Below are 26,916 nucleotides of genomic sequence, written 5' to 3' on the forward strand. Positions count from 1 at the left end.
TTCCTTGTCATGAATAATCAAATTGGGTCCCATTCACACGAGTGTGACTAGAGCGTAACCATGAACACTCCACCAACCTTAAGCCAAATATAGGGGAATTGAGTAGAGAGTAAGGGTTAGTGATTTTGGGTCTGAAAATAGAAAGTGAAAGAGAGAGAAGACATTGTCCATAGATAGAGAGGGTCTTAAAGGGGTGAGGGGAGAAATTCATGAAGGCTAAAGAGTGGCAGTTAAGATACCTGATAAGGAGCTACTCATAGAAGGAAATTCAAAACCCACTATAAATAAATTGTGAGCCCAACCTTGGGCCTAGTCTAGTGAGGAAAATTGGGCATGCACACCTCTCATTATTCATTAACATGCATATTGGATTTGGAGCAAATGCTCAGTTCGCATTAGTTTGGCTATAATTTCCCGTTTATTTTACACTAAAAACCTACATTTTCTATTTTACATACCTGCTTCTCAAAATCTCCACATCAGTTCATCTATTTTATTGAAATAATCAATTTTCTCAATTTTTTTTATTATTTCTCTCAACTACCCCTTTACATACGCGTGCACTCTCTCTCTCTCTCTCTCTCTACCCATTTTTTCTGATTTGTTGCTCTCTCTCTCTATACCAATCTCTCTACCGTCTCTATACCTATTTCTGAACACACCCTCTTGGTCAGATCTCCGTAGCTCCAATCAGGCTCCGATCAGGCAAGCCCCACGAGCTCCAATCAAGCAAGACCCATGAGCTTCGATCAAGCAAGACCCACAAGCACCGATCAAACACTGATCTGTCTCTTTGTTGGTTTGTCCGTGTGGGTTTATTTGTGTGTGGGTGTGTTTATGTATCTCTGTATTTTTTTTTTAAAGCAAGTGTATCTCTGTGTTGATTTGTCTATGTCGATGTGTTTATGTGTGGGTGTGTTTGTGTGCATCTGAGGAAAAAGAAGATGAGGAGAGGAGAAGTAACTGAGTTCGTTAAGCACGGAGAAGAGAGAGAAATAAAGGTGTGAACGTAAAATTAATAAAATAATAAATGGACAAGCTACAGTAACTGTGTATATTTACACAGTTACTGTAACTCGTGTATAGATACACACATTTTTATACACTTTAGAAGTACTAATGTGGAACATTTTTGAAGCAAAATGTGTAAAAGCGGTGTCTTTTTCTATTTTACATGATTTTGCATCCACTAATGTAGATTCTCTAAGATTATATATTAATATCAATTAGAATCCAATTGCATTCCACTGACAATATGTGAGCATTTTGCAAATTATGAAAACGCATTAATTAACCAAAGTTGTTGAACACGTACGAAACCTAAACGCCCACTTCACTTAGAGAAATCCTAATTAAGCATCCATTTTCTCTCTAATTAATTGAGCAGGTTCTAAAGTATACGTAATTTTCTTTCCTTAATTACCAATACTCTCCAAGTGCCCTTTCTCCCCCTCTCTTGTTTCACATAATATCTCACAGTGAGCAATTTGGTGTGTATCTTATCTTAATTTCTTATGCTTTCTTCCTTCTTGTACATCGTTTTCGTGATAAAGAACAAGTACCCACATATATATGGTGCTGCCATAATTCACACTTAACCTCTTGCATATGCTTTGCACTTAATTGTTTCGACAAAGAGAGAAAGATTAGTTTTTATTTTAATTTTAATTTTATTTATCTTCACCAATGCATATAACTAAGATAAGTGAACTTTTACTTGTCTTCACCAATGCATGTAACTAAGATAGGTTTCACTGACTTTCTATTTTACTCTCCTTATTTATTATTAAATAGTTTCTCTAACTTTCTATCTTACTATTCTCGTTTATTACTAAATAGTTTCATATGATATTGCAAAATATATTCATTAGCTTGGATTTTCTGCTTAATATGCTTACTTGGGCATATGAATATATTCGTTTTTTTATTATTATTATTTTTTATAACAGCATGCGAATATATATATATATATATATATATATATATATATATATATATATATTTGTTAAATATACTTGTTTGGCTTTGCTCATAATAGCCTAAAATATTTCTTCACACTTAATTTGTATACGCCTCATAGCTCAAATTAGCTACACATGAGAAATACTCGTTTTCTCATTAATTTAGTATTTCCATCACTCGTTACAATATATTTTTTTGCCTTGGAGAAAAAACATTGGTAGTGGGCAATAAGGGACTCATGGGCACGAGTTTTGGACTCATCTACACCAAAAAACCCGACTCTAGCTACTATCCTATAAAAACACAACACCTGTTAGTGTTAGAGAGAATTTTTCATTTTTTAAGTTAGACTAATCCTAATTAAAAATATAAAAAATAAAAGAGATTATTTGGTATGATCATGATCACGTACATAGCCAATGTGGCTAGTCAATAAACTACTTTCTATTTCTCTGGTGTCTATTTAGGATGATTTAAAGTTTATCGGTTTACTGAACAAAAGTTTATCGGTATATTTTCTCTCCAATAATTGGGGGAAAAAACAAGGTTTTATCTGTTTATTTTGCTTAAAAGTAAACTTAAGCAAAAGTATAATTATATTTTACAAAAGAAACTTTAAAAAGCTGTGCATATTACCCAATTTATATAAGCCGAAGAGAACACATTCTTCTAATATATCAGGCATCTACTGCATTATTCGTGCAATCCCTGCAGATTCGTTTGTGTGTATAAAAGCCAACCACAACTTAAGATGAGCAAGCGAGCGAGGTACACATAAAATGAGTGGACCTTCTTTCTTTGGCAGGAGTAATTATATCCAATTCAAAACCTTCGACAAAGATGATGGGCTTTCATTTTCATGTCATCTCAGCTGATAAATGATGGATGCAATCACTCTTATCAGTATTTTGTTTAAGACTCTTCATTATAGTGTACTAGTATTTTTCAATTTCCCCAAGGAGGAGAACCTGGTTTAAATTTTGCACTTTTTGTCAGCCGTAAAACACTATTGCCAGCATTTTATTTCCATTCTTTTGTATTACGTTTCTTTTGGTAACTGTTCAGATATTAAGTTCATTACTTATAAATTAAGGCATTTTAATTGAAGCTTCATGCTTTTGTTGTCTTTTTATAAAAAAGAAGCTTATTCTTCTCTTATTTTTTTTGGTTGGCAAAAGCTTTTCTCTCTTGTTAGAGAACTAAGAAGAAGGAAGTGACTAAGCCCTGTAACTTTTTATTTATTTAAAATTTGATAGGAAAGGCTGTAATTCTTTAATTACTAATTAGGTACTTACAAAAATATATGTATTTTTACTCATCAATTCTCATGGATGTGGGATTAAGACTATTCTTTTCACCTTGTTTGTTACTTGCAAGTATATATATAATGACCACCGCCCATCTAGGCGAGTTGGTACGTGGGTTCAGTAGTGACTTGTCGCTCGGGGTTCAATCCCCTGCACTTACCAAGCAAAAAAAAAAAAAAAAGTATATATATAATAAGTATGTTTTTTCCGCTCCTCTCAGCCCTGTTCCTGTATTAAACACAACTCAGTTCATTGTGCGGTTACATCAGATTGGGTAGTGGGAGTGGTGAATATTGGTTTGTCCATCACATCTGTTCAATAGTAGTCTTGGCGAGTGAATGGTTAATAATGGAGGCACGTATTGTGAATTGAGATACCACTCCAATTGTCCTGTTACTCTTGATCACCTTAAACCACAACCTGCAAAGTTGTTGTCTCCTTGTGAGTTACACCAATATAGTTATAGTTATTAATTTGGACGGTTTTTATCTGTCTTCTATCACCGTTGTGATACGTTTTTTTTTTTTTTTTTGATAGGAGTTGTGATACGTATTATCCTCCTATTCTTTGATATTTTTGGTTGGAGGGAAATAAATTGTTTCAGATGACATTACAAAAACGTTAGTGGTCCAGATTTCAGAATGTAGTTTTACACAATTGACAAGATTCTCATTTCTTAGAGGTTGGTTCCTATGCTCTAATGGGTTCCACACAAGTTGTCTTCTTTCCGACTCTTTCTATTTATATGTGACTTTTGCCCATTTGGGATTTTATTGAAGACATTGGAAAAAAAAAAAAGAAGAGGAGAATTTTCTGGCCATGGATGAAAACTCTGTTGAAAGGCCTCTTCTTTTGAGCAGAGGCGCTGAGAGAGTGAAGAAGACACCTCTCTTTGTGTCATGGGCCAAGTGGATTCTCAAGTTTGTAATATGGGTTATTTTCCTTGCATGGGTTGCCCTTATTTTCTTCATCCCAGCACAGTTTGTCAATGAAGCTTTTGAGAAATGGGCTCAACTCACCAGTGGTACTGTTTTTGGTATTACAGGTTGGTACCTTTTATTAACTTGTTATTCTTCTTTTGTCCCTCTCCCCCCCCACCACACGATTCTTACCTGCTTGGTGGGAACTGGTTTTGCAAAAACTGCAGGAAGCATATTTTTGGTGTTCAGTGGTCCAGTTCTTATTATTGCATTCCTCTCCATAGCTTATCTTCTCATCTCTGGGGAAGAGGAGCTCCACGAGTATGTATTTTATATAGTGGAACGAGTTCTTATGTTCTCTTTTTTCTATGCTAACCTAAGAATTAAATCTTTTCCTTCAATCTCTGCATGTTGAGCTTAACCTTTTAATTAAATGGATAGCTTGTTTTGTAACTTAGAACCTTTCTTTGTAGGAGGAAGGCCTCAACAAAACCAAGATTCCGCTTGTGGACTTTCCCTGTTCTTGTGGATGGCCCATTTGGAGTTGTTTCTGCTACCGAGCTTATTGGAATTGTCCTCTTTGTTGTGTATGTTATCTGGGCTGTGTATGCATATACCACACAGATACTCAGCGCTATATCTCAGTTCCAGTTGACTTTAAAACAGAAGAGGTACAATATTTTATGTGTTTTTCATGATCAATTGTTGCCTTACTTGGTGTTAGTGGCTTTGCTTGTGTGTCATTTGTATCAGCAGAAATTAGCTGCTTACTTCCATTGTATTTCCTATTTGAAGAACTTTCCAACTCATCGATTAATTTGTATGACCATCGAGGGACTTTTTTACTGATTTCATTTATTCCAATATGAATATCTTTTTGTCTAATTGTTTCATCCTTGGGATTCGTTATAACTTGATCGAATAAAAATTTTAAAATTTTTATTCGATCTTTTGAATCAATTCTTACCTTGACACTTTCCTGTGACTTTTCAAGTAGGGTCTTCCTTGGTTCTTTTTATTGAGTGTAGTTGAAATGAATTTCCACTTATGGTCAATACGAACTATTTGTGTGTTGCTTATTTTTCTTTTTGTTTATTATGCTTATAGTTTTTTGTCATCATGAAACATGTTGTATATGAGAAACTTAAATTCTTTATGGTTAGCATTTGCTCTGTAAAATTTTTAAGTTATTTTTATTCAGTACATGAAGATTGGTTTCTTCGGCTGAGAGTCCTACTTAATTTGAAATTTTCAGTCTTTTCATATTGGAATATTTGGGACTTCGCTTTGGTACCATTGGATTATATTGCTTGGCATTTTTGTTTCTTCCGGTTGCAAGGGGATCGGTTCTTCTCCGCCTTATAGATATCCCCTTTGAGCATGCAACAAGATATCATGTGTGGCTTGGACATCTCACTATGCTGCTGTTTACTCTCCATGGACTATTCTATATAATTGCATGGACAATTGAGGGCGACCTTCTACAAGAAGTGAGTGCTAGCGGTGTAATTCTTCTACTTGTGTATAGCTTAGCTATATATATAAATATGTGTTTCTCTTTTGCTTGTATAGGTATTTGTTTGTCTGTTTGTTTTCCAGGAGAAGAATACATGTATATTCACTGAAAATTGATTTATCCTCTTGCTATACACACACACACACACACAACAGAAAATGGAAGGGGCAACCGCAATAGAAAATGGAAAAATAGAAATGACAAGACTAGAGAAATTCTATGATAAAGTGCTGTGCTGTAACAACTATTATTGATGGGGAAGTGCTGTGCAGCAGTAACAATTATGATTTTTTGTTAATTTGATTTCACCCTCTTTGAAAATGATCCATAATGCCGTTAACTTCTCCTTTGGCTGTTCATTCACAATTTGTTGGTTAAAAATTTTTATTTATGACTCATATGCACAAATTACCTTGAATTGTCAGTTTCCAGTGCAATATTAGTAAAATAAAATTAAGCTGGGGAACAAATTATGGGATGGTAGAGATAACTATTTGATCACCATTAAGATTGGCTTTAGTTTCACATAATGGCCGTGGGCCTTTGTGTTACTCTTGTTGGAGTAGGCAGCGGGATCAAAGTCTGATGAAAGATGGACCAGCTGGGATTGAGGTGGGAGTGCACTTTAAAAATGGATTTATTCTTGAGAAGTTCTGCTTGAGGTCTGAGATGGTGCACCATGATGGTTAATTTTGGAGGTGAAATATAGCATTTCAACCAGTAGACATAAGGTTCTTAAGGGTAACTAAAAGCAGGCTTACAAAATATGGTTATCTGGTGGCAATCTTTATTCATGTTTATTATACAAATAACAAGGTAATTGTTCAAAGCCAAAAAGTGTACTTTAGTCTCTATGTTATGACGCAAATTCTTGAAAGCTATACATGTCCTTAAAGAAGGTATGCACAATAGAATTTAAGATGGAAATGAACTTTGGTAAACGGTTTATGGAATGCAAATGTCATCACTCAAGTAGAAGCACTTCAATAACTTTGGATCATTATATTATATTGATAGTCTTGCTTAGACTAATGCTAAGGCTTTCCTTAAACTTTTCTGAGTTACTTTATAGTATACTGAACTTTTTTATTATTTTAGTAGACTAAACTTGTTTTGATTTGTAAATATTCTTTCTTAATCATTTGATACATCATGTTGATGTTCTTTCTTAGACTGATGCAAAGGCTATTTGGTGAACTTGGTTTAGTTACATCATAGTAGACTAAACTTGTTTAATTATAGGAGACTAAACTTGTTATGTGTTATACTCCTTGATTTTTGCTAAAATTATCTTCTTCTAATGAGCACACACAAACTTGGAAAGCATGGTACTAATGTACAAGTCATTGACCAGACTTTTTTGATGACCTTTGGTTCCTGTCCATGTTGTTTTTCATGTGACAAAACATTTGTGATGCTAACTAGTTCTTGGTAACTTGAAATATCATGTGCAAATACATGAGAATAGAAGTGAGTCCCTTTAGTCTTGGCTTATACTCATAATCTTTTAGCTTATGTAGTGCTTGGTATTTCTTTATGCATGCACTAGTCTAAAATCGAGCTGATATGTACTTATATGTATGGTTACATGGTCACATTACTGCAAATGTGTTTATTTGTATCTTTGATTAATTTGATGCACATCACACCGTCTGTTCCATTTTCAGTTCAAGACATTTTTGAATTTAGTAGAATCTTCTAAAATTAATTGAGAGGTTAGTAAGTCATTATGTGGCATCACATAAGAAAGACAAGAGAAAACCATCTCCTTTGTGAACCTTGTCAATGTCCTAAACCATATGCTTTTTCTTCATTCGTAGAATGTATCTAAGAATTTCCCTCATGGAAAGAAATCGAAGGTCATATGAAGATAAGGGTGGTACTCATATCTTTAATTGTCTCATGTAGATATTGGAGTGGAAAGATATTGGTGTTGCCAATCTCGCAGGAGTTATAAGTCTAGCTGCTGGTCTATTGATGTGGATGACATCACTTCATCCAGTGAGAAAGCAAAAATTTGAGTTGTTCTTCTACACTCATCAACTATATGTAATCTTTGTTGTCTTTTTAGCTTTGCATGTTGGGGAATTCGTTTTCAGTATAGCTGCTGGAGGAATATTTCTTTTCATTCTTGACCGCTTTCTGAGATTCTGTCAATCACGAAGGACTGTTGATATAATTTCAGCCAAGTGCCTGCCTTGTGGAACTGTGGAGTTGATGCTTTCAAAACCTGGAAGTAATACTAGTTCCCCTCAATTTTGTAGTTTCCTTGTTTCTCTGTTCTTACCCTATCTGATACTTTTCCTCCTTGACAATGTAGATCTGCGTTACAATGCCCTCAGTTTTATTTTCCTTCAAGTTCGAGAATTATCTTGGCTACAGTGGCATCCTTTCAGCGTTTCATCTAGTCCTCTGGATGGTAAATATCATCTATCCGTTCTCATAAAGGTTCTGGGGGAATGGACAGAAAAGCTCAGAGGAAATATTATGAATAGTTCTGAAGTTGATCTACATCTCCAACCTCAAACAAAGATAACAGCTTTTGTTGAGGGGCCTTATGGGCATGAATTACCATATCACTTGATGTATGCACCCAACTAATCAATTTCGCTAGAATTTACTCGATATCAAGCTTAATTTTAAGTTTCATATTATTATCTTCTATTTTATGAACTAACTTTACCATTTGATTCTCTAGGTATGAAAACCTTATTTTAGTAGCAGGTGGCATAGGAATTTCACCATTTCTAGCAATCTTGAGTGACATTCTCCATCGTACTCGGGAAGGAAAACCTTGTTTACCTCGAAACATCTTGATTGTTTGGGCCGTGAAAAGATCAAACGAGCTTCCTCTTCTTTCTACCAATGATATGGAATCAATCTGTCCATTTGTCTCGGATAAACTAAATCTTGAGATTCGTATTTTTGTGACTCGAGAATCTCAACCTCTACTGGTATGCTTAGTTATGCTCTCAGACCCTTGTACTTTCGTTTTGTATTTATTGTTATCATGTTCATGTTGTGGCATTGAATGGTTGTTAATTACCTGCAGGAAGAAGGTCAAGTACATGAGGCTACAAACTCTTTTCCTCCTACGTCTGATAGCTGTAGCATGTCAGTTTTGGTTGGTACTGGAAATAATATATGGTCTGGACTATATGTTATCTCATCTACACTGGGCTTTGTTATCCTAATATTTTTACTGGATATTTTCTACATAAACCCCTATGACATATCCTCATGGTGGTACAAAGGGCTTCTCTTTGTAATCTGCATGCTTGCAAGTGCCTTTATCTTTGGGGGTATCGTTGTTGGTTTATGGCATCTTTGGGAAAGACAAAATGCAGCAAAGGAAGTATGCAAGGACAATAGGATTAAGGTTGAGAAGATGCAGAATAATGAAATTGTAGCTCATAAGGATTCATGTCAGCAAAAACTTGCGAGTTCAACTAATACGTACTATGGTTCAAGACCCAACTTCAAAGGTATGGCGTCTTAACTTTTGTTCTAAACATAAAATTAAAAGAATAATATAACAACAACCACAATGATGACAAGAACCAAATTTTAGTCCCAAGAATAACAACAGACTAGTCAAGGTTAGCCACATGTATTCTTACTAGCAAGGGGCACCTTAATGTGTGTCTATATTCTATAGTAGGTCCATTCATAATAAAGTGACAATTTTACACAAGTCATCAACTTACCATAGCTCTCCTTTATTTTCTAGACTAAGGACCAGTTGTGAATGAAATATATAACATAAACAGATGGAGTTAAAACTAAAAGAATCCTTCGGGGAAAAAAAAAATCTTAATAACAAAGTTTTACCTTTTTAGTTGTACTACACTAGAGGCTTTCTTGATATTCCCTTTCCTCTGTCTTACTGCAGGTATTTTTGGGGATATATCAGAGAAATGGGGCTGCGTTGATGTTGGTGTCATTGTGTGTGGTCCTCCAACTCTTCAGACAAGCGTTGCTAAAGAAATCAGGTCACACAATATTAGAAGACAACGCCATCATCCAATATTCCATTTCAATAGCCATAGTTTCGATCTGTAGGCACCACCTTCATCATCTCATCTTCCCCTTAATGTAATTAGTTAGCTTAGAAGCTAAATAAGCTCTATTGAAATGTATGTATATTCATAGAAACATACATAAAAATATATGTATGTGTATATGTTTTTATATATAACTACGTATATATGCTTTTCTTTATGTATATCTGCGCTTGTACGTAATTGTTGGGTTATAGATTAATTCCAGCTAATTAATTTAATTACCTAAGTTGATTAATTAGGTCAAATTATATATAATATCATGGAGGCAATAACAAATCACAATTCTAATCAAGAGCGTAGCAAAAAATAAATTTGAAATAGTGATTTGTTGACTAATGGGAAAACCTTCACAAGGAAAAAACCCTACTAGGTGAATTTTAGGTCACTACTCATAAGAATCCACTATCCAAGTGTTAAGTTATATTTTTTACTTAACATTTATGTTGGATGTATTTCATGACAAAAGTGTTGTAATTTCATTAAGTTATTTCTTTTTATTTTGTTGGATTTAATTGTAATGAGTTTAGTCTTAAATAGTGAAGATTTGCTCAAGATAGTGAAATTTGCAACTAGCTCGCGATTGACTTGAGATTGCAGAACCTGCAAAGGTCACATGAGGAGCATATGAGGAAGTTCGATAGTCAAGATATCTTGCTAGATGACCTAACAATTGGGATTTTAAGTGTAACTTTTTTTACCCTTTATCCACATTATATATACCCTCATTATCCACAAAATTATAGAAAGACTATTAGAGAGAAAACCCTAGAGATTGGTTTTCACAACACTCACATTTTTGAGAGAGAGCTACTCATCCTTAAGTGAGAAATCATTGTAGTTTCTTATTCTCCTCTCTCCCATTGTCATACCTTGGGAGGAAATTGTACCTAAACACAACCCACAACCATTTAGAGTGTAGATAATATTTTGGAACTTGGGAAACATTGAGTCTTTGCCAAAAAAAGCCAGTGAGGCTTGGCGGTGCAATTGGGCGGTATTGCGGGATCGGGGAAGTTAGTGAAAACAAGACTCGGTGAAGTCCATTGGTAGTTGGAGTTTGGAGGAATCAAGTACATTGGGTAGATTAGGCTTGGAGGGTCTTTTTAGTATCCATGTACTATTCACTACTGAGTTTTTTGGTTTTCCTCTTTAATAACACATCGCGGTGTTATCTTGAGTTTGTTATCCTTTTCCCTACCGCCTTTTACATATTTTCCTTACACTTATATGTTCATCCATGCAATTGTTGAATGCTTTGATTAATTAATTTGCTAATCACATATATTCCACATTAAGTGTGTTTAGATTAAAATTAATCAAGCTGTAATTTAAATTTGGGGGTCTTAATTAACTCTAGCATTTGAAATATTGAGCTTTCAATTGGTATCCGAATGGATACACTTATTTTGGTTTAATTACCTAAGTATGATCCTTGACCCTTTGTTTTAATTGCTATGGATAATGCTTTATGTGCGTTTTTGCATGGTGTTGATGATGTTGAATGTAACATGCCATGTGTTTGTGAAAATGTTTCTATGAGTGTTTATTCTCATGATTGTGATGCCATATTACATGACTCTTTGGGTGTTTCTAAAAGTCTAAATGTCAAACTCTTGAAGAAAAATGCTTTGAAATTTCATGAAAAACTTAGCAAGTCTTTTCATGAAGAGGATGCCTTAACTGCTAAACTTGATGAATCTAACAAGTTGGTTAAGAAGTATAAGAAACTTGTTGAACATTCTTTTAAAAAGTTGAAAGAGTTTGAATGTTTGAATATAGACTTGGATTCTAAACTTTTTTTTGTCTAACAAACTTGTTGATGATCTAAAATATGAAAATGAATCTCTTAAGATTCATGCCAAGTGTTTGATTGCCGAACCTATTGCTTAAAAGGAAGAAAATATTTGTTGCAATCTTGTAGTGAAACTCAATTTTGTGCCTATTGTAAGTTCTATCTCTAAATGCAAATCGGTGTACATAGCTTTACACAAAAGAAATCATAAAGTGGAGAAAAAGGCTCTTAAGCCAAAATCTTGGTTTAGGCCTCATCCTAAAATTTGGACGGATCTAAGTTTGTTCTTACTTGCCACCATTGTGGTGTGATTGGTCATATAGACCTCAATGTTCCATGTTTAAAAGAGAACAAAACCATGTTACGATATCCCTCACTAAAAAGCCTAATGAACCTAAACACATTGTTTGTCATCAATGTGGTGCTTTTGGTCATTTGAAACCTTATTACTCTAAGTTTCATGCTCTTAAAAGAATCAAAAGAAAAGAGAAACTTGAGCTTCTTGGGAGTTGTGATAAAAATGCAAAACTGGATTTGAGTGAAAATAGTATGTTGTTGAAGAAAGTTTTTATTACTTTTAATTTCTTGACTATGTGCATTTCCAGTTCTCATTCTTCTAACCATTGTCTCACTTTTAAGGAGACACTTGCTCCAAACTCTTGTTCTATTTAGGTGATGTAGGGTTCTTATGATTGAGCTTGTACACTTTAGGTCCTTGATCTAATTCTTTCGATCTTTGTTGAATCCTTCATGCATTAGATGCTTTATCCTCATACATTTGTGCATCATCCATTTCTTTATATGCATTGTTCTTTGTTTTTTTTTTTTTATCTTACTTCATTGCATTTTTTTGTGTGAGTAAAATTCCAAAACCATATAATAAATACAAAATCCAAAAATTTTGATCGTATATGTTTGAACCACTGTTTTAAAAACCGGACCGGCCGGTCCGACCGGTTCAACAGGAAAAACCGGTGCAGTCCGGTCCGGTTATATGTCTCAAAACCGGTCAATAACCGGTCAAAAACCGGAAAATCGGTCAAAAACCGGGAAAAACCGGTCAAAACCGGAAATTTTGAAAAAAAAAACGGTTTTATTTACGGTTCGGTTTTTAAAACTATGGTTTGAACACATATCACGTGTAAAGTTTGGCCTAGTACCTTTGTACTAATGGCATAGTATATTTACAAGCTTAGTCTTATTATGTATGCATATATATTGAATGTGAGTGAAATCTAGAAATCTATGTTTGATTGTTGTAAATAGAACTTCAAGTTTTTCATGCATGTTTGACCAATATTCTTGATTGATTTTGACGCATTCATAGACTTGAACTTATATATCTCCTCACATTTAATTTTTGTCAAAAAAATCTTCAAATGTTAATCTCTAAAAAGTGAAAGGGCTGAAAAAGCTTTGTTTTTGAAAACTAGTTAGACTAGGAAAAGGTAAAGCAAATTGTATTAAAAAATCATGATGCCAAAGCCAAAGGCTTATTCTTCAAAAAAAAAAAAAAATCTAAACTTTCAAGGCATCATTTCTTAAAAATTTGAGATGTATTAATCAAATTATTAAAAATAGAAGTCAAATGAAAAGTTTTCAATCAATGTAAATTCACGCACAACCCACAAGTTTAATGTTCAATGAATATCTATTTCATTTGTGTAATTGTACGTGTTTGGATTTGATGTGTGTGTGCTTAATCTTATATGAATCAAATAAAAAAAGATTTTTTTTATTGTTTTACTTGTATTTGGAAGTGACTTTCTTCACTCATATTTTAAGTGTTTTTAAGTGTGTGCACTTGCTTTGTTTTTCAAAATTTCAAGTATTTTTTTGTGTTGAAAAAGAGGGGAGTTCCATTTGCCCATTCAGCAAAATTTTATTGTTTTTATAATTTTGGTCTCGCGAGTGGATCATGAGTGGCCAAGTCGTGAAATGCTGGCAGAAGATCTGACGGGTATCTCGCTACTAGGTGGCAACTTGACCCACCTGCCACATGTCCAGAATAGCTTTTTAAAGTGATTTTCATGGGTCTTTTGTTCTAAACTTCTCCCATCTTCTCCAAACCTCCTATTTCAAAGATTCCACATTAAATTCCTACCAAATTCAATTATTTTTCATTTCATTAACATCTTTAAGGTAATTTTTAACACTTTTCATTGATTCTAAACCGTAGATTATGTTTTTGGGGTTTCTATGTTCATGGTTAGGATTTTCACCATAGGGGTTGGGAAAATTTAATTTTTGTCAAAATTTTTGCATGGATTATGTTTCTTTTGTTTATTTGCTTTGGATGTTGGCCCCTTATGACAATTAGAACATGTATTGAGGGCAGATTTCACTATACTCATTTCATTATATATAGGGTGTTAGTGTGCATGTTAGGTGTTTGATGAAATACTTCTTAGGCATTTTTTCACTCGTTTGGACTCCGATGAGTACCAAAATTTGGGGATTTGCATATTTCCTCTTTAGGAACATGTTTACTTCATTGGTTGTGTATTTTACACACCTTGCCCCACATGTGCATTTCTTATGCCTTGCTCATGCATCGCACATAGCCACCACATGTACACATCATTGCTACCCTTGCCATACCTTGCTCAATATCTTATTTGCACATCTTATTAATCATTTTGCATCCTTAGTATGTCATATTTACTTTATGCTTTGTAGCATTTTGTTTTTTAGGTGTTTTGTCTTTTGTTTGAGCTTTATTTCTTTCCCTTATCTTTGTTCATATCTTCATTTTTCCCCTCCTTTTTGGTTTATTTGTCAATTCATGACAAAAAAGGGGAGAGTATTATCATCTATACTACTATTTAAGGGGTTTCCTTTGTTTGGGATCCTCATTTTTTTTTTGGGTTAAAAAATGCCCTTACACGCCTATGCTTAAGTAGAGACAAAACTAAAGGACAATTCGGTAAAAATACAACTCTAACTCCCACTAAAACTTTGTCTAAAAAATAGTATCACTCTCCTGTTGATTAAAAAACAAATTGTTTTATCCACTTATAATTAGATTTTCAAAATAAAAATTATATATATAATCAAAACACAAGTTTTTTTTTTGGGTACAAAATAAACATGTAATATTTGTTCATTTTTTAAATCTATCCTCATAACACTCTTGGTTGTATTAGTAGTTCTAAATGCATAATATTAATGAGTAAACATGTAAATCTCAAATTGGAATGAATGAAAAATTATGACACTATAAAAAAACAAAAAAAAACCTCATCGCACGCGCAAAAAGTGTGTGATGAGGCTTGTTTCTATATGACTCTTGTGCACATTCATAGGGGGAGAAATTCTATAAGGGAGATGCATATACTAAGGGGGAGAAGACATTATTTTTATGAGAAAACCTTGTTTTGTTTTATTTTTACATTACGTTTATTTTCTTGTTTTCTTTATGGTGCTTTCAGCTTCTATTAGTATCTATGATTTGTTGTTCTCATTGCATCGTGTTTATGTGTTGGACATGCACACATTCTTTATGTCTTGTGCTTTATTGGTTTCATTTTCGGATGATCATTTGCATTGTTGAGTGATCATTGTGGTAATTTCTTAATAACTGTTCCTGTTTGATCAAGTTGTTTTTTAATCGTAGTCGTTTGGTATCTACTTGATTGAAATTTACTTGTTACTTTAGGTGTGAGTGAGTTTTGCCATTGTTTCCAAACTCACATTTAAGTCTAGGAAGCGTATTTGAACATCCTATGACAAAGAAAAGTATAGGTAGGGAGACACATTTGTTGCATACACTGATCATTACAGGTATGCTTTGATTAGAGTAGAAAGAGAAGTGGATCTGCAGTCACTTTCTCAAACTTTCATTCCTACAGTTTTTAGGGATAGAGCATTAGGTCCCCTTCTGATTGGCTTTGGGGATGTGTGTAATCCTCTAGTTCAAGAGTTCTTCTCAAATGCAGTTGTCTGTGATAGGTATATGGATTGCTGGGTTAGAGGAACAGAATGCAGGGTCTCTCCTAGTCTAGTGGTTTTAGAGTCTCCTCTTCCTTATGATGAGCAAAGGCCCTTGATTGCAATTGCAGTAATGGATCTTGGTGGTGAACAAGATAAATGTAATGTTCAAACCATACACACTACTAGCTTCAGTATAGAAGTCAAAGCTCTTACCTGCATCATGATCTTCAACTTCTATCCTGTCAAGAATTTGACAACCTTTTCGCAACCAAGAACTCTATTCCTTCATGTTCTCCTCAAAGGGAAGGAAATTGATATTTGTGCTCAACTCTACCATCTACTTACCAAGCGTGTCCGGAAGAGGAAATCATGGATGATTCTACCATTGGCAGCTTTGATCATGAAGATTTTTCTTGCGCATAGTGTTGATCTTCCATCTAGTTGGGCTCCTATAAAGAGGGAGGATCCTATTTCAGCGGTGACCATGACAAGAAGTAGAGCTCGCTTTCCAAGTGCTGAAAAGTAGCCAAAGAGGAAGAAGTCTCAAGCTGAAGTGTCTACCGCTTTTAGTGGCAATAAAAAATGACAAGATTGATCAGTTCACTCTTAAAGGAGATGAAATTCTTCCTCCTTCACCTCAGTCACAACATCAGGCTCCAGATCGCCTTGATCAAATTCTTGCAAGAATGGACCACAACAAAGGTCCATTGATGATCATGTGGCTTACTCCTGAAAACAATTTTCATACCTCCAAGAGCAAGTTACCTTCCTCTTAGATCGCTTCAAAGATATTGGTGGTTCTAAAGAATAGCATCTTTGGTCATTCTAGTAAAAAAAGGGGAGTAGTATTAGCTTGAGGGGGGTACAAATCGAAAAGGAGTAGAAATTCTTAGAGCAACAGTTTCATTCTATTAGTGTTTTATTTATGTTTTCAGTACTTTAGTACGCTATTTATGGTTAATGTACTTGATTTTTATAACCTTTTACGATGCATTCAGTTTTTCTATAGTTTTCTTGCCTTTGTTTCCTTTATTGTGTCATAAACTTGTTGGACATGCACTTAGTTTCACTCTGATACCAATTGAAAGCTCACTAGTATAAATACTAGAGCCAATTATGACACCCAATTTTTAAATTAAGACTTAATTCCTTTTAATCTACTCTGTCAGATCGTGAGCTATGCCATTCTGCCTCAAAACCAATTAGTGATGAGGAAGACACACTCAAATCTTTTATGGCATTAAACATCATGCTCCATGGGCCTGTTTTTAGAGTAATTGTAGGGAGTCAAATTATGGTCCCTCTAGCATTCCTTCCCTCACAATGACACTCCTGTGACCCATGACCTTGGCTCTGATACTATTTGCCGGACCGTGAGTTGTGCCATTCCACCTCAAAACCAAATGGTGATGATGAAAACACACTCAAATCTTTTATTGCATTTGACATCATGCCTCGTGGGCCTATTTTTAAAGTGGTTGTAGGGAGTCAAATTGTGGTTTCCCTCAATATACTCAGCTAGATGTGGAATATGAGTAATTAATTCGCAATTAACCGGGATTACTACCTAATGCATGGGCATACATAATTGACAATTAAGCATAAAAAACAAGGAGTAAATGGAATAGAGAAGTAAACACAAGATAACATTGCGATGTGTTATTGAAGAGGAAAACTGAAGTGCTCGGTGTAAAAACCTTTCCACGGCTTTCCATGCCGAATATATCCACTAGTAAATAAGTTAGAGTATAACGAATACAATTTAGATCCTCCAAGCCTAGACTACCCTTTATACTTAGATCCTCCGAGTCTTAGCTACCAACGGGCTTCATTGAGGCTTGTCTTCACTAGCTTTTTGAATCCTGCAATTATTACCAATTTCATCCACCATAGAATGACATGACCCAATGCTTCCCAAAATCTCCAAAGCAATTTATAACACTTAGAATGGCTTTGGTTTGTATTTGGGCTAAGAACCTTTCAAAGAATATGGAATTAGAGAGGGAAGAGAGTAAGGAAAAGTAAGAGAAATGTGTAGAGGATTGTAGGTTTGCAATCTCTAACTCTTAAATGGATTTCTAGGATTTTCTCTGAATTTTCCTTACAATTTAGTGGGTAATGTGGGCTTTTATAGTGTGGGTAAAGAAATGTGAAAAGCACTTTATCAATAACCTGACTGGGCATCTTGCGAGTTGGCCAAGTCACAAGCCACTCGAGAAATGCCCCTGACACTTGAGACCTTTGAACTTCTAGCATATGCTTCTCACATGACATTTTGTGGGTTGCACCACTTGTGAGCTAGTCGCGATACACTCTGTCTTCACAGTTCGTCACCAATTCTCACACTAAACCCATTACATTTAATCCCACAAAAATACTGGTAAATGATTAAAGAATTACAATCAAATTTGACACGGAATTAATGCCAACAAAAAGAATTGAAAATCACAACTTTACAATCTTTGCCTTTGGCTATTTTGTGGCAAAACACCTTATAATAGACTCTAGACTTAAATGTGAGTTTGGGAATTATGCCAAAACTCACTCAAACCTAAATCTAAACCCCTTGACGAACTTGGAAAAAATATATGTATCCTAAAACACTTGTACAAAACACATTAGACCCTCAAGGTAAAACAATGTAATAAAGGACATGTATAAAGTAACACTTCCAAATGAGTACAATTAAAACACAAATTGATCAAGCAAAAACAGTCATTAAGAAATGACTACAATGAAAACTGAACAATGCAAATGATCATCTAAACATGCAATCAATAAAGCACAAGGCATAAAGAATGTATGCATGTCTAACACATAAACATGATGCGATGAGAAGAACATAACATAGATACTAATAGAAGCTCAAAGCACCATACAAATAGCAAGAAAACAAACATAATGTAAAACAAAATTGTAAAGTTGTAATTTTCAATTATGTTTTTATGGCTTTAATTTCGTGTCAAATTTTATTGTATTTAGTCAATCATTTCCTTGTATGTTTATGAGATTTAATGTAAGGGTTGAGTGTGAGAGATGGGTGAAGAACTGTGAAGAACAAGGCAACTCGCGACTAGCTCGGGAGTGGACAACACTTGAAAGGTCAAATGAGAAGCAAATGCTAGAAGCTGAAGTGTCAAGTGCTAGGAGGTATCTCGCGCCTCACCTCACGACTAGTCCAGCTCGCGAGATGCACTGCTAGCCTATTTTAGTGTGCTTTATTCTTTTATTTACCCACACTATAAAAGCCCACATTATCAACTTAATTGTAAGGAGAATCTCAAGAAGAAAACCTTAGAAATACACTTGAGAGTTAGAGATTGTAAACCCACAATCATCTACACATTTCTTTTAGTTTTCCTCTACTCCTACCTTTCTAATTACAAGTCCTTGAGAGGTTCTTAGCCCAAACACTTACCTCACCCAATTTGAGTGTTGAGAACTGTGTTGGTGTATGTGGGAAGCATTAGATGAAGCCATTATTTAGCGGATGCAATTTGGAGCTAATTGCGGGATTCAGATAACTAATGAAGAAAAGACTCGGTAAAGTCTGTTGGGAGCTAGAACTCAAAGAGTTCAAGTACATTAGGCAAATTAGGCTTGGAGGGTCTTTTTGATATCCTTGTACTCCAAATTTATTCACTAGTGGATCATTTTGGCTTGGAGGGCTGCAAAGAAGTTTTTATGCTGAGTAATTCGGTTTTTCTCTTCGATAACACATTTTGGTGTTATCTCGTTTTTGCGTTGCTCTTTTCTTACTCTTTGTGCTTTACATTTGTTGTTTATTGTATATGCCTATACACTAGAAAGTAGTTCCGGTTAATTGTGTTTTATTTACTCTTATTCCGCACTTAGATGAGTAGTTTAAAACCAATTAAGTCATAAGTTTAAAATTGGGGGTCTAAAAGAGCTATAGTTTTTTACACTATTGAGCTTTCAATTGGTATCAGAACGAGTATTCTTTTTAGATTTGATTATCTTGTGTGATCCTAGACTCTTTTTTGAGATGTACTGATCTCAATCCCTTAAAGCACCTCCCTTCTTCGATGGGAAAAATTATGCGTTTTGGGATGTACGTATGCGTGCTTTCTTGTGTGCTATTGACGAGAGTGCGTAGGACTTCGTTGAGATGGGATGGGTTAGACTAGTTAAACCCAAGGCCAAGTGGAATAAGGCCATTGTAGCTTTGGCCAATGCCAATAGCAAAACCATTAATGCTATTTTTAGTGGTGTGTCTAACGAATTTCATAGGATATCACATGTGAAGACGGGCCCAAGAAGCATGGAAGATCCTTGAGACTACCTATGAGGGAACCAAAAAGGTCAAGGACACAAAGCTGCAAATTCTTACTACTCGATTCGAGGAGGTAAAGATGAGTGAGGACGAGTCATTTGACTCATTTTATGGAAGATTCAACAAGATTACAAATGCCAAGATCAATTGCAAAGAGAAGATAGAGGACACCAAAGTTATGAGGAAGGTCCTATGGTCTTTACTGAAAGCTTCCGAGCCAAAGTCATTGCCATTGAGGAGAGCAAAGACTTGAATGCCATCAACATTCAGGAGCTTGTTGGGTCACTTCAAACTTATGAGCTTGGGCTGCCATCTCACAAAATCCCCAAGTCCTTATCTGTAAAGATAAAAAATGAGAGAGCTGATGAGTCCTCGGATGAGGATGATGTAGAGAAATAAGTGGCTTACCTAGCAAAGAATTTCTGGAAAATTTTGAAAATGAAGAATAATGAGAAGTCGTTTGGCAAAGGGAAGGCATCATCCTTCAAAAAGGACAAGAAAGACTTCAAGCGGAAGGATACCAAAGATTCATCATCATCTCAAGGAATTGTATTCTATGAATGCAACGGCATGGACATTTGAAGAGGGAATGCCCAAGCTATTTGAGAGGCAAGGTAAGGTTCTAACTACCACCCTTAGTGATTCCAAGAGCTCTATTTTAGGTTTAGAAGATAGTTGTGATGGTGATGGAAATTATTATGCCTTTATGGAGATCACCTTGGTGGACTTAAAGGGAGAACTAGAAGAGTTGAATGAGGAACTTAGTGAGCACACCAATGTAGAGGAAGTTGAAGCTTCCAATGATGAAGAAGAATATCTTGAAGAATGTGATAGAAAACTTCAAGATGTATATGATGCTTTACTAGAAGGCTGTGGTAAATATGCTAAAGTTGCAAATAGTGTAGTCAAGAAGATGAAGAGAGTTGAAGAAGACCACAAATCTACTCTTGTGCAACTAGAAGATGCCAAATGTGAAGTTGAGAATTTGAAAGAGGAATTGTTGAATGCTTATTCTTAGATCAAATTTCTTGAACTTGAAGTAATCCAAGAAAATGCAATGGTTGAGCGCATAACAACCAAGAAGCTAGACAATGTCCTAACATCTCAAAAGACCTTCTTGGGCAAGATCGGATTGGGATATACTGGTGAAGGAAGTTCAAGTGCAGAATCCAACAAGGAGATGAATTTTGTGCTAGCTAAGGTTGTGGAGAGGGCCAAGGTTAAGGATTTGGTTGATGAGAAGAAGGCCGTTGTGGCAAAATCTAAGGCAAAAGGGAAGTCATTGCCTAAGAATCAAAGAGGACCTCAAGTGAAGCATTTTTGCCATCATTGTGGTATTCATAGTCCAACTAGACTAAATTTCTTCAAGCTTCTTGCACTCAAGAGAGTTGATCATCAAAATGCTTTTGGAAATGAAAAAGTGAAGCTAAGAGGAAAGCAAGCTAAGGAAGAAAATGGTGGACCTCTCATTGACGATGTCATGGAGATGATCAATAGCTTATCATCGTGCTTAGCTAGCTTCGTCCCGATGTTTGAGTATTATGTTTCACGTACCCCTCCTATTAAGGATCTCACTCATAACACCCATATGGTGTGGGTGAAGAGGGGTACTCATGCATGATTTCTATACCATGTCCATGCATTAATTTTTCCAATGTTTTAGGGAAATAGTTTCATGCATGCTCTCATGTTCATTTTTTTTTTGGGGGCAATATCTTTTGGTTATCATGCTTCCCTCTAGCATGTTTCTTTTACTAGCTTTTTCTTTAAAATTTTGTTTGTTTTTTTATCATAATTTATTGCTTTTGATTTGTGCCAATAAAAAAAAAAAACAAAATCACATAAAAAGTATATAAAATCCAAAAAGTTTGATCGCTTATGTTTGTGTTCATATCACATGTTGAGTTTGGCCTAGTACCTTCATACTAATGGCGTAGTGTATTTACGAGCTTAGTTTGTTATGTATCCACATATATTGAATGTGAATAGATTTTTAAGATTGTCATGAATGTCTAGCCAATAATCTTGATTGATCTTGATACATGCGTAGAATTAATCTTATATATCTCCTCACATTTAATTTTTTTGTAAAAAAGCTCTTCAAACTTCAATCTCTAAAAAGAGAAAAAACTGAAAAAAAAAAAAAAAAACCTTGCTTTGAAACATAAAAAATTTCATGGCATTGATGCTCAAAAATTGAGTTGTATTGATCAAAAGTATGAAAAATGAAAGCCAAATGAAAAGCTTCTACTCAATGTAAACAATTTGTGTGGAGTCATCTATGGTCATTTCTATTCATGAGATAGGTTTCTTGACTTCGTGTTATTTGTGTATGACTTAATTGAATTGATCATTGAAATTTCACGCTAGACTATGGAATAATTCATACTTAATACTCACATACAACACACAAGTCTAATGTTCAATGATTATCTATTTCATTTGTGTGTTTGTATGTGTTTAAATGTGGTGTGTATGCTCAATCGCTCGTTGATCAAACCAAAAATATTTTTGAGTGTTTTAAATGTTTTTGGAAGTGATCTATACCACCCTTATGTTTTAAAGGTTTTCTCTAAAAGCCAATTTTTTGTGTTGAAAAACTTAGTGTTTAGCAGTTTCGCAACTCATCTCACAAGTGGAGTCAGTCCCATCAAAGTAGCGAGATGAAATGAGAAAATTTCATTTCCTTCACAAATTCAGGTAGAGAGTCTCGCGACTCAGCTGTCAGTGCTTCATGACTCAGACCTGGCCCGCGAAACTGAACCTGTGTATTTGCACATGTTGCAAGTTATCTCGCAAGTGGCTCGCTAGTCATTGACTTACAAAATGTGTGAATTGATAGTTTTTAAAAGGCTCGAAAAGTTAGTTTTCAAAAAACTTGTCTTTTTGCTCTTCGCGACTCCCTCTGCCCAGATCACAAAATTTCCACATAACTCAACCATTTTCCTTTGGATTTCTCTTCTAATACTTTCTAAGGTATTTTCTAACACCTTTTCACTTTCAATTCCTTAGATTAAGTCCTAGATTTCTTAAAACCTAGGGTTGGGTTTATTTTGAATGGGGGTTAGGGAAAACTTATTTTTTGTCAATTTTTTGAGAATTTGTTGATTGGGCTTAGTCCCATTTGTGTTTTTGTTGATGATGTTTGCTCCATGTGGCATTTAGAACATGTATTGAGGTTTTCCACTCGTTTGGACTTTGATGAGTACCAAACTGTGGGGTTTTCCATGTTTACTCATTAGGAACATGTTTTGATCATTGGTTGTGTGGTTAACATACTTTGCCCCTTTAGTGCTTGTTCGTGCATTGCACACATGCCCTTGGTGCACTTTTTAGTCTATTTTGGCCATCTAGCATCTGTAACATATCGTTGTGTTTTGCTTATGCTCTTTTAACTATGTTTTTAGAGTGTTTTTGCCTTATTTTTCTACTAGCATTTAATCAAGTTTGTTGCCATTTTGTGTATGGTTTTTGTTTGTTTATTGTTGTAGATTTCTTCTAGGAAGAAAACTACTGCAAAGAGGTCTATTGAGCGTCTTCGGTATGACAATCATAAGTTTAGAGATGGAGATGCTAATGCCGCATTCACCAAATTCTACGGTGAAACTGTGATCATTAGGGAAAGGAAAGTGAATCTTGAGTCACTATCTCATACCTTCATTCCAGAAGTGTTCAGGGATAGAACTTGGACTTCTCTTCCCACTAGATTTGGGAATGTATGTGATCCTCAAGTTCGAGAATTCTTCTCGAATGCCATTGTGGAAGAAGATCACCTTACTGTTGGGTTAGAGGAACAGACTTTACCATTTCTCCTTCATCAATCCAAAACTTACTTCAAATTTGTTTGGTTACTCCAGAATCTTCTCTACTATATGATGATAGAAGAACTCAGATTGCAAAAGCAGTAGCAAATCTTGGAGGCAAACAAAAGTGCCAAACCATCCAGACCATGCACACGGTGGATTTCTCTCCAATTGCTAGAGCCTTAGCCTATATCATGATCATTAATCTCTATCCAGTCAAGAACTTGACAACCTTGTCTCAACCAAGGACTCAATTCCTTCATGACTTGTTCAAGAAGAAGGAAATAGACATTTGTGCCCATATTTACTATCTTCTTGCAAAGTGTGTTTGGAAGAAGAAGCTTTGGATGACTTTATCTTTTCTAGGCTTGATCATGAATATTCTTCAAAACAAAAGGGTGAAGTTTCCATCTAGTTGGGTTCCCATGAAGAGGGAAGATCCAATCTCAACTTAAACCATGACTAGAAGCAAAGCACGTCTTCAAGATTATGAGGAGGAACCAGCAGAAGAAAGACCACAAGGAGAGGCTGCTGAAGCTGAAGTTGGTAATACTGATGAGGAGATTGATTGGTTACACTTGGTTTGGAGGACAATATAGCCTCACCACCATATGATCAGCCACAGAGATAGCCACAGGCTCAACCTTAGGCATCGACTTAGGCACCTGATTGCCTCGATCTAATTCTTGATTAATTGGAACACTTGCAAAGGTCCTTTGATGACACTCCAATCGACAGTTTATCTACCTTCAGTAGCAGATTACTTATATCTCTGGTCGCTTCCAAGGCAAGGGGGTTCTGACGACTAGTACCTTTGGCCATTCTTGTTTAAAAGGGGGAGTAGGATTAGTTGAGGGGGAGTAGAAATCTAACTAGTAGCTTTATTTATTTACTTTGCTTTATTTAAGCTTTTAGTTCTTTAGTTTAAAAACTCAGTTTACTTTAGTACCTTTGTACTTGGTTTTTATAACCTTTATGATGCTTTTAGTTATCTATTGCTTTCTTACTTTAGCTTTGTTTATTGCATCATATGCTTGTTGGACACGCAATAAGTTTTTGCATTGCATTTAATTGCTTGTGTGTTCGAATGTTCATTTACTCGATAAATGTTCATTGTAGTCATTTCTCAATAACTACTCATGTTTGACCAAGTTGTGCTTTAAGTTTTTTTAAATTGGTATTTACTTGATCGCTTTATACTTGTTCTATATGCATGCCTTGATTTCTACTTGTCTCAATCTTAATGAAGTTATTTGTTATGTATAATTGCTTTAGGTTACAGGTATATATGTTTCAAGTTTTTCATAGGTTTTAGATTTGGGTGTAAGTGACTTTTGCCACTGTTCCTAAACTCACGTTTAATTCTAGAGTCTGTTTAAGGGTTTTGTCATGAAATAGCTAAAGGGGGAGATTATAAAATTGTAATTTTCAATTATGTTTTGTTGGCTTTAATTTCATGTCAAATTTGATTGTATTTAGTTAATCATTTCTCTGTATGTTTGTGGGATTTAATGTAAGGGTTGAGTGTAAGAGATTGGTAAAGAACTGTAAAGAATAGGGAAACTTGTGACTTGCTCGTGATTGGCTCGCGAGTGGACAACTCGTGAAAGGTCACATGAGATGCACATGTTAGAAGCTGAAGAGTCAAGTGCCAAGAGGTATCTCGCGACTCACCTCGCAACTAGGCTAACTCATGAGATGACTCGTAAAATGCACTGCTAGCTTGTTTTAGTGTGCTTTACTCTTTTCTTTAACCACAATATAGAAGCCCACATTACCCTTGAAATTTTAAGGAGAATTTTTGAGAAAAAACCCTAGAAATACACTTGAGAGTTAGAATTGTAAACCCATAATCATCTACCCATTTCTCTTAGTTTTCCTCTACTCAAATACTTGAGAATTTCTTAGCCCAAACACTTACCTCACCTAATCTGAGTGTTGAGAGTTGTTTTGGTGCATGTGGGAAGTATTGGATGAAGCCATTGTTTGGTGGATGCAATTTGGAGCTAATTGTGGGATTCAGATAACTAGTGAAGAAAAGACTCGGTGAAGTTCGTTGGGAGCTGGAACTCAGAGGGTTCGAGTACATTAGGTAGATTAGGCTTGGAATGTCTTTTTGATATCCTTGTACTCCAACTTTATTCACTAGTAGATCATTTCGGCTTGGAGGGCTGCGGAAAGGTTTTTACGCTGAGTACTTCGGTTTCTCTCTTTGATAGCACGTCTCAGTGTTATTTCGTGTTTGCATCTCTCTTCCCTTACTCTTTGTACTTTACGTTTGTTTTTTATTGTTTATGCCTATGAACTAGAAAGTAGTTCTGATTAATTGCTGCAAACACCGCATTTTGTATACTTTACGACTCAAGCCTCTGTTCCTTAATGATGTAGAATTCTAAGACCCAAGGTTGGTTTAGGGCTTAATCAGATGTTAAATTGACTTGTGAAATGTTAAAATGAAAAATATAACTTTTAATGAGCAAATAAATCTATTTTTTGGAAAAATAAGACCAAGGAAAGCCTCGCTATGTGCATGCAAGAATTAGCCTGCGCATGCGGCTTTCTACATGCGTACATAGGCCCGATCTTGTGCACCCAAAACAAATTCCAAAAATTATACAAGACCAATTTTATACATTAATATTGAGGTTTGAAATGAATCCCACATCGTCTGGGAGCCTTTCCAAACCCCTATTTTCACATTATAAGTAGCCTTATATGGTATATTTTCAAAACACACAAAAATCCCCCCGAGAAAAGACTAAGATTCACTAGAAAGAGAGTTTTTTACAAAACATCCTCAAACCAATTTTCTTTTGATTAGGACCTTTTCTTGCCTTGATCTTTGAGTTTAAGATTACTAATTACTTTTTTTTGTTAATGGTGAATAGATTTGACTTAGGGGAACTGTCAAAAATCATTCTTGAAGAGCTTTCTTTGACGTATTATTCTAATATGTTCATTTAGTCTAGATTTACGTTTTTGTATGTTTGAAAAACATGTTAGGATGTTAGCTTTAGTTTTTTAAGTATCTAATGTGTTTCTATTTGGGTAGAAACCCACGTACTCGCAAGCTTGCCTGTGTACGTAGGCTTGGTTATGCGCATGCAGAGTTGTTCACGCATGCGCATGAACTTGCCCAAAAACCCTAATTTTTATTTATTTGTTTTTGCTTCTGCTTTCACATATATGCTTCTGTATAGCCTCTTTTCCATATTTTTATGCTTTCAAAACTTCTGTTTCACATGTTTAATTGCTTGTTTGCTCTCATATGTTAGAATTAGGGTTTTTTTGTTTTAAATACTACGAACATGCATTCACATGCTCA

The 26,916-nt window shown here is 35.2% G+C and overlaps 1 protein-coding gene across 2 annotated transcripts; it reads left to right on the forward strand.

Annotated features, from left to right (window-relative positions):
• Nucleotides 1-3,866: 3,866 nt before the first annotated feature.
• LOC142621812 (ferric reduction oxidase 7, chloroplastic-like) lies at nt 3,867-9,930 on the forward strand. Of its 2 annotated transcripts, XM_075795179.1 has the most exons (9): nt 3,867-4,314; nt 4,417-4,510; nt 4,663-4,860; nt 5,445-5,679; nt 7,614-7,941; nt 8,026-8,290; nt 8,404-8,659; nt 8,758-9,190; nt 9,598-9,930. In XM_075795179.1, exons 1-9 carry the CDS (start codon nt 4,089-4,091, stop codon nt 9,765-9,767), a joined length of 2,205 nt encoding a protein of 734 aa, XP_075651294.1. In that variant the 5' UTR covers nt 3,867-4,088; the 3' UTR covers nt 9,768-9,930. The 2 variants fall into 2 exon arrangements, with proteins under 2 accessions (XP_075651294.1, XP_075651293.1); XM_075795178.1 differs by having other exon boundaries at nt 3,974-4,314; nt 7,614-8,290.
• The last annotated feature ends 16,986 nt before the right edge of the window (nt 9,931-26,916 follow it).

This window comes from Castanea sativa, chromosome 1 (assembly GCF_040712315.1).
Source record: "Castanea sativa cultivar Marrone di Chiusa Pesio chromosome 1, ASM4071231v1".
NCBI lineage: Eukaryota > Viridiplantae > Streptophyta > Magnoliopsida > Fagales > Fagaceae > Castanea > Castanea sativa.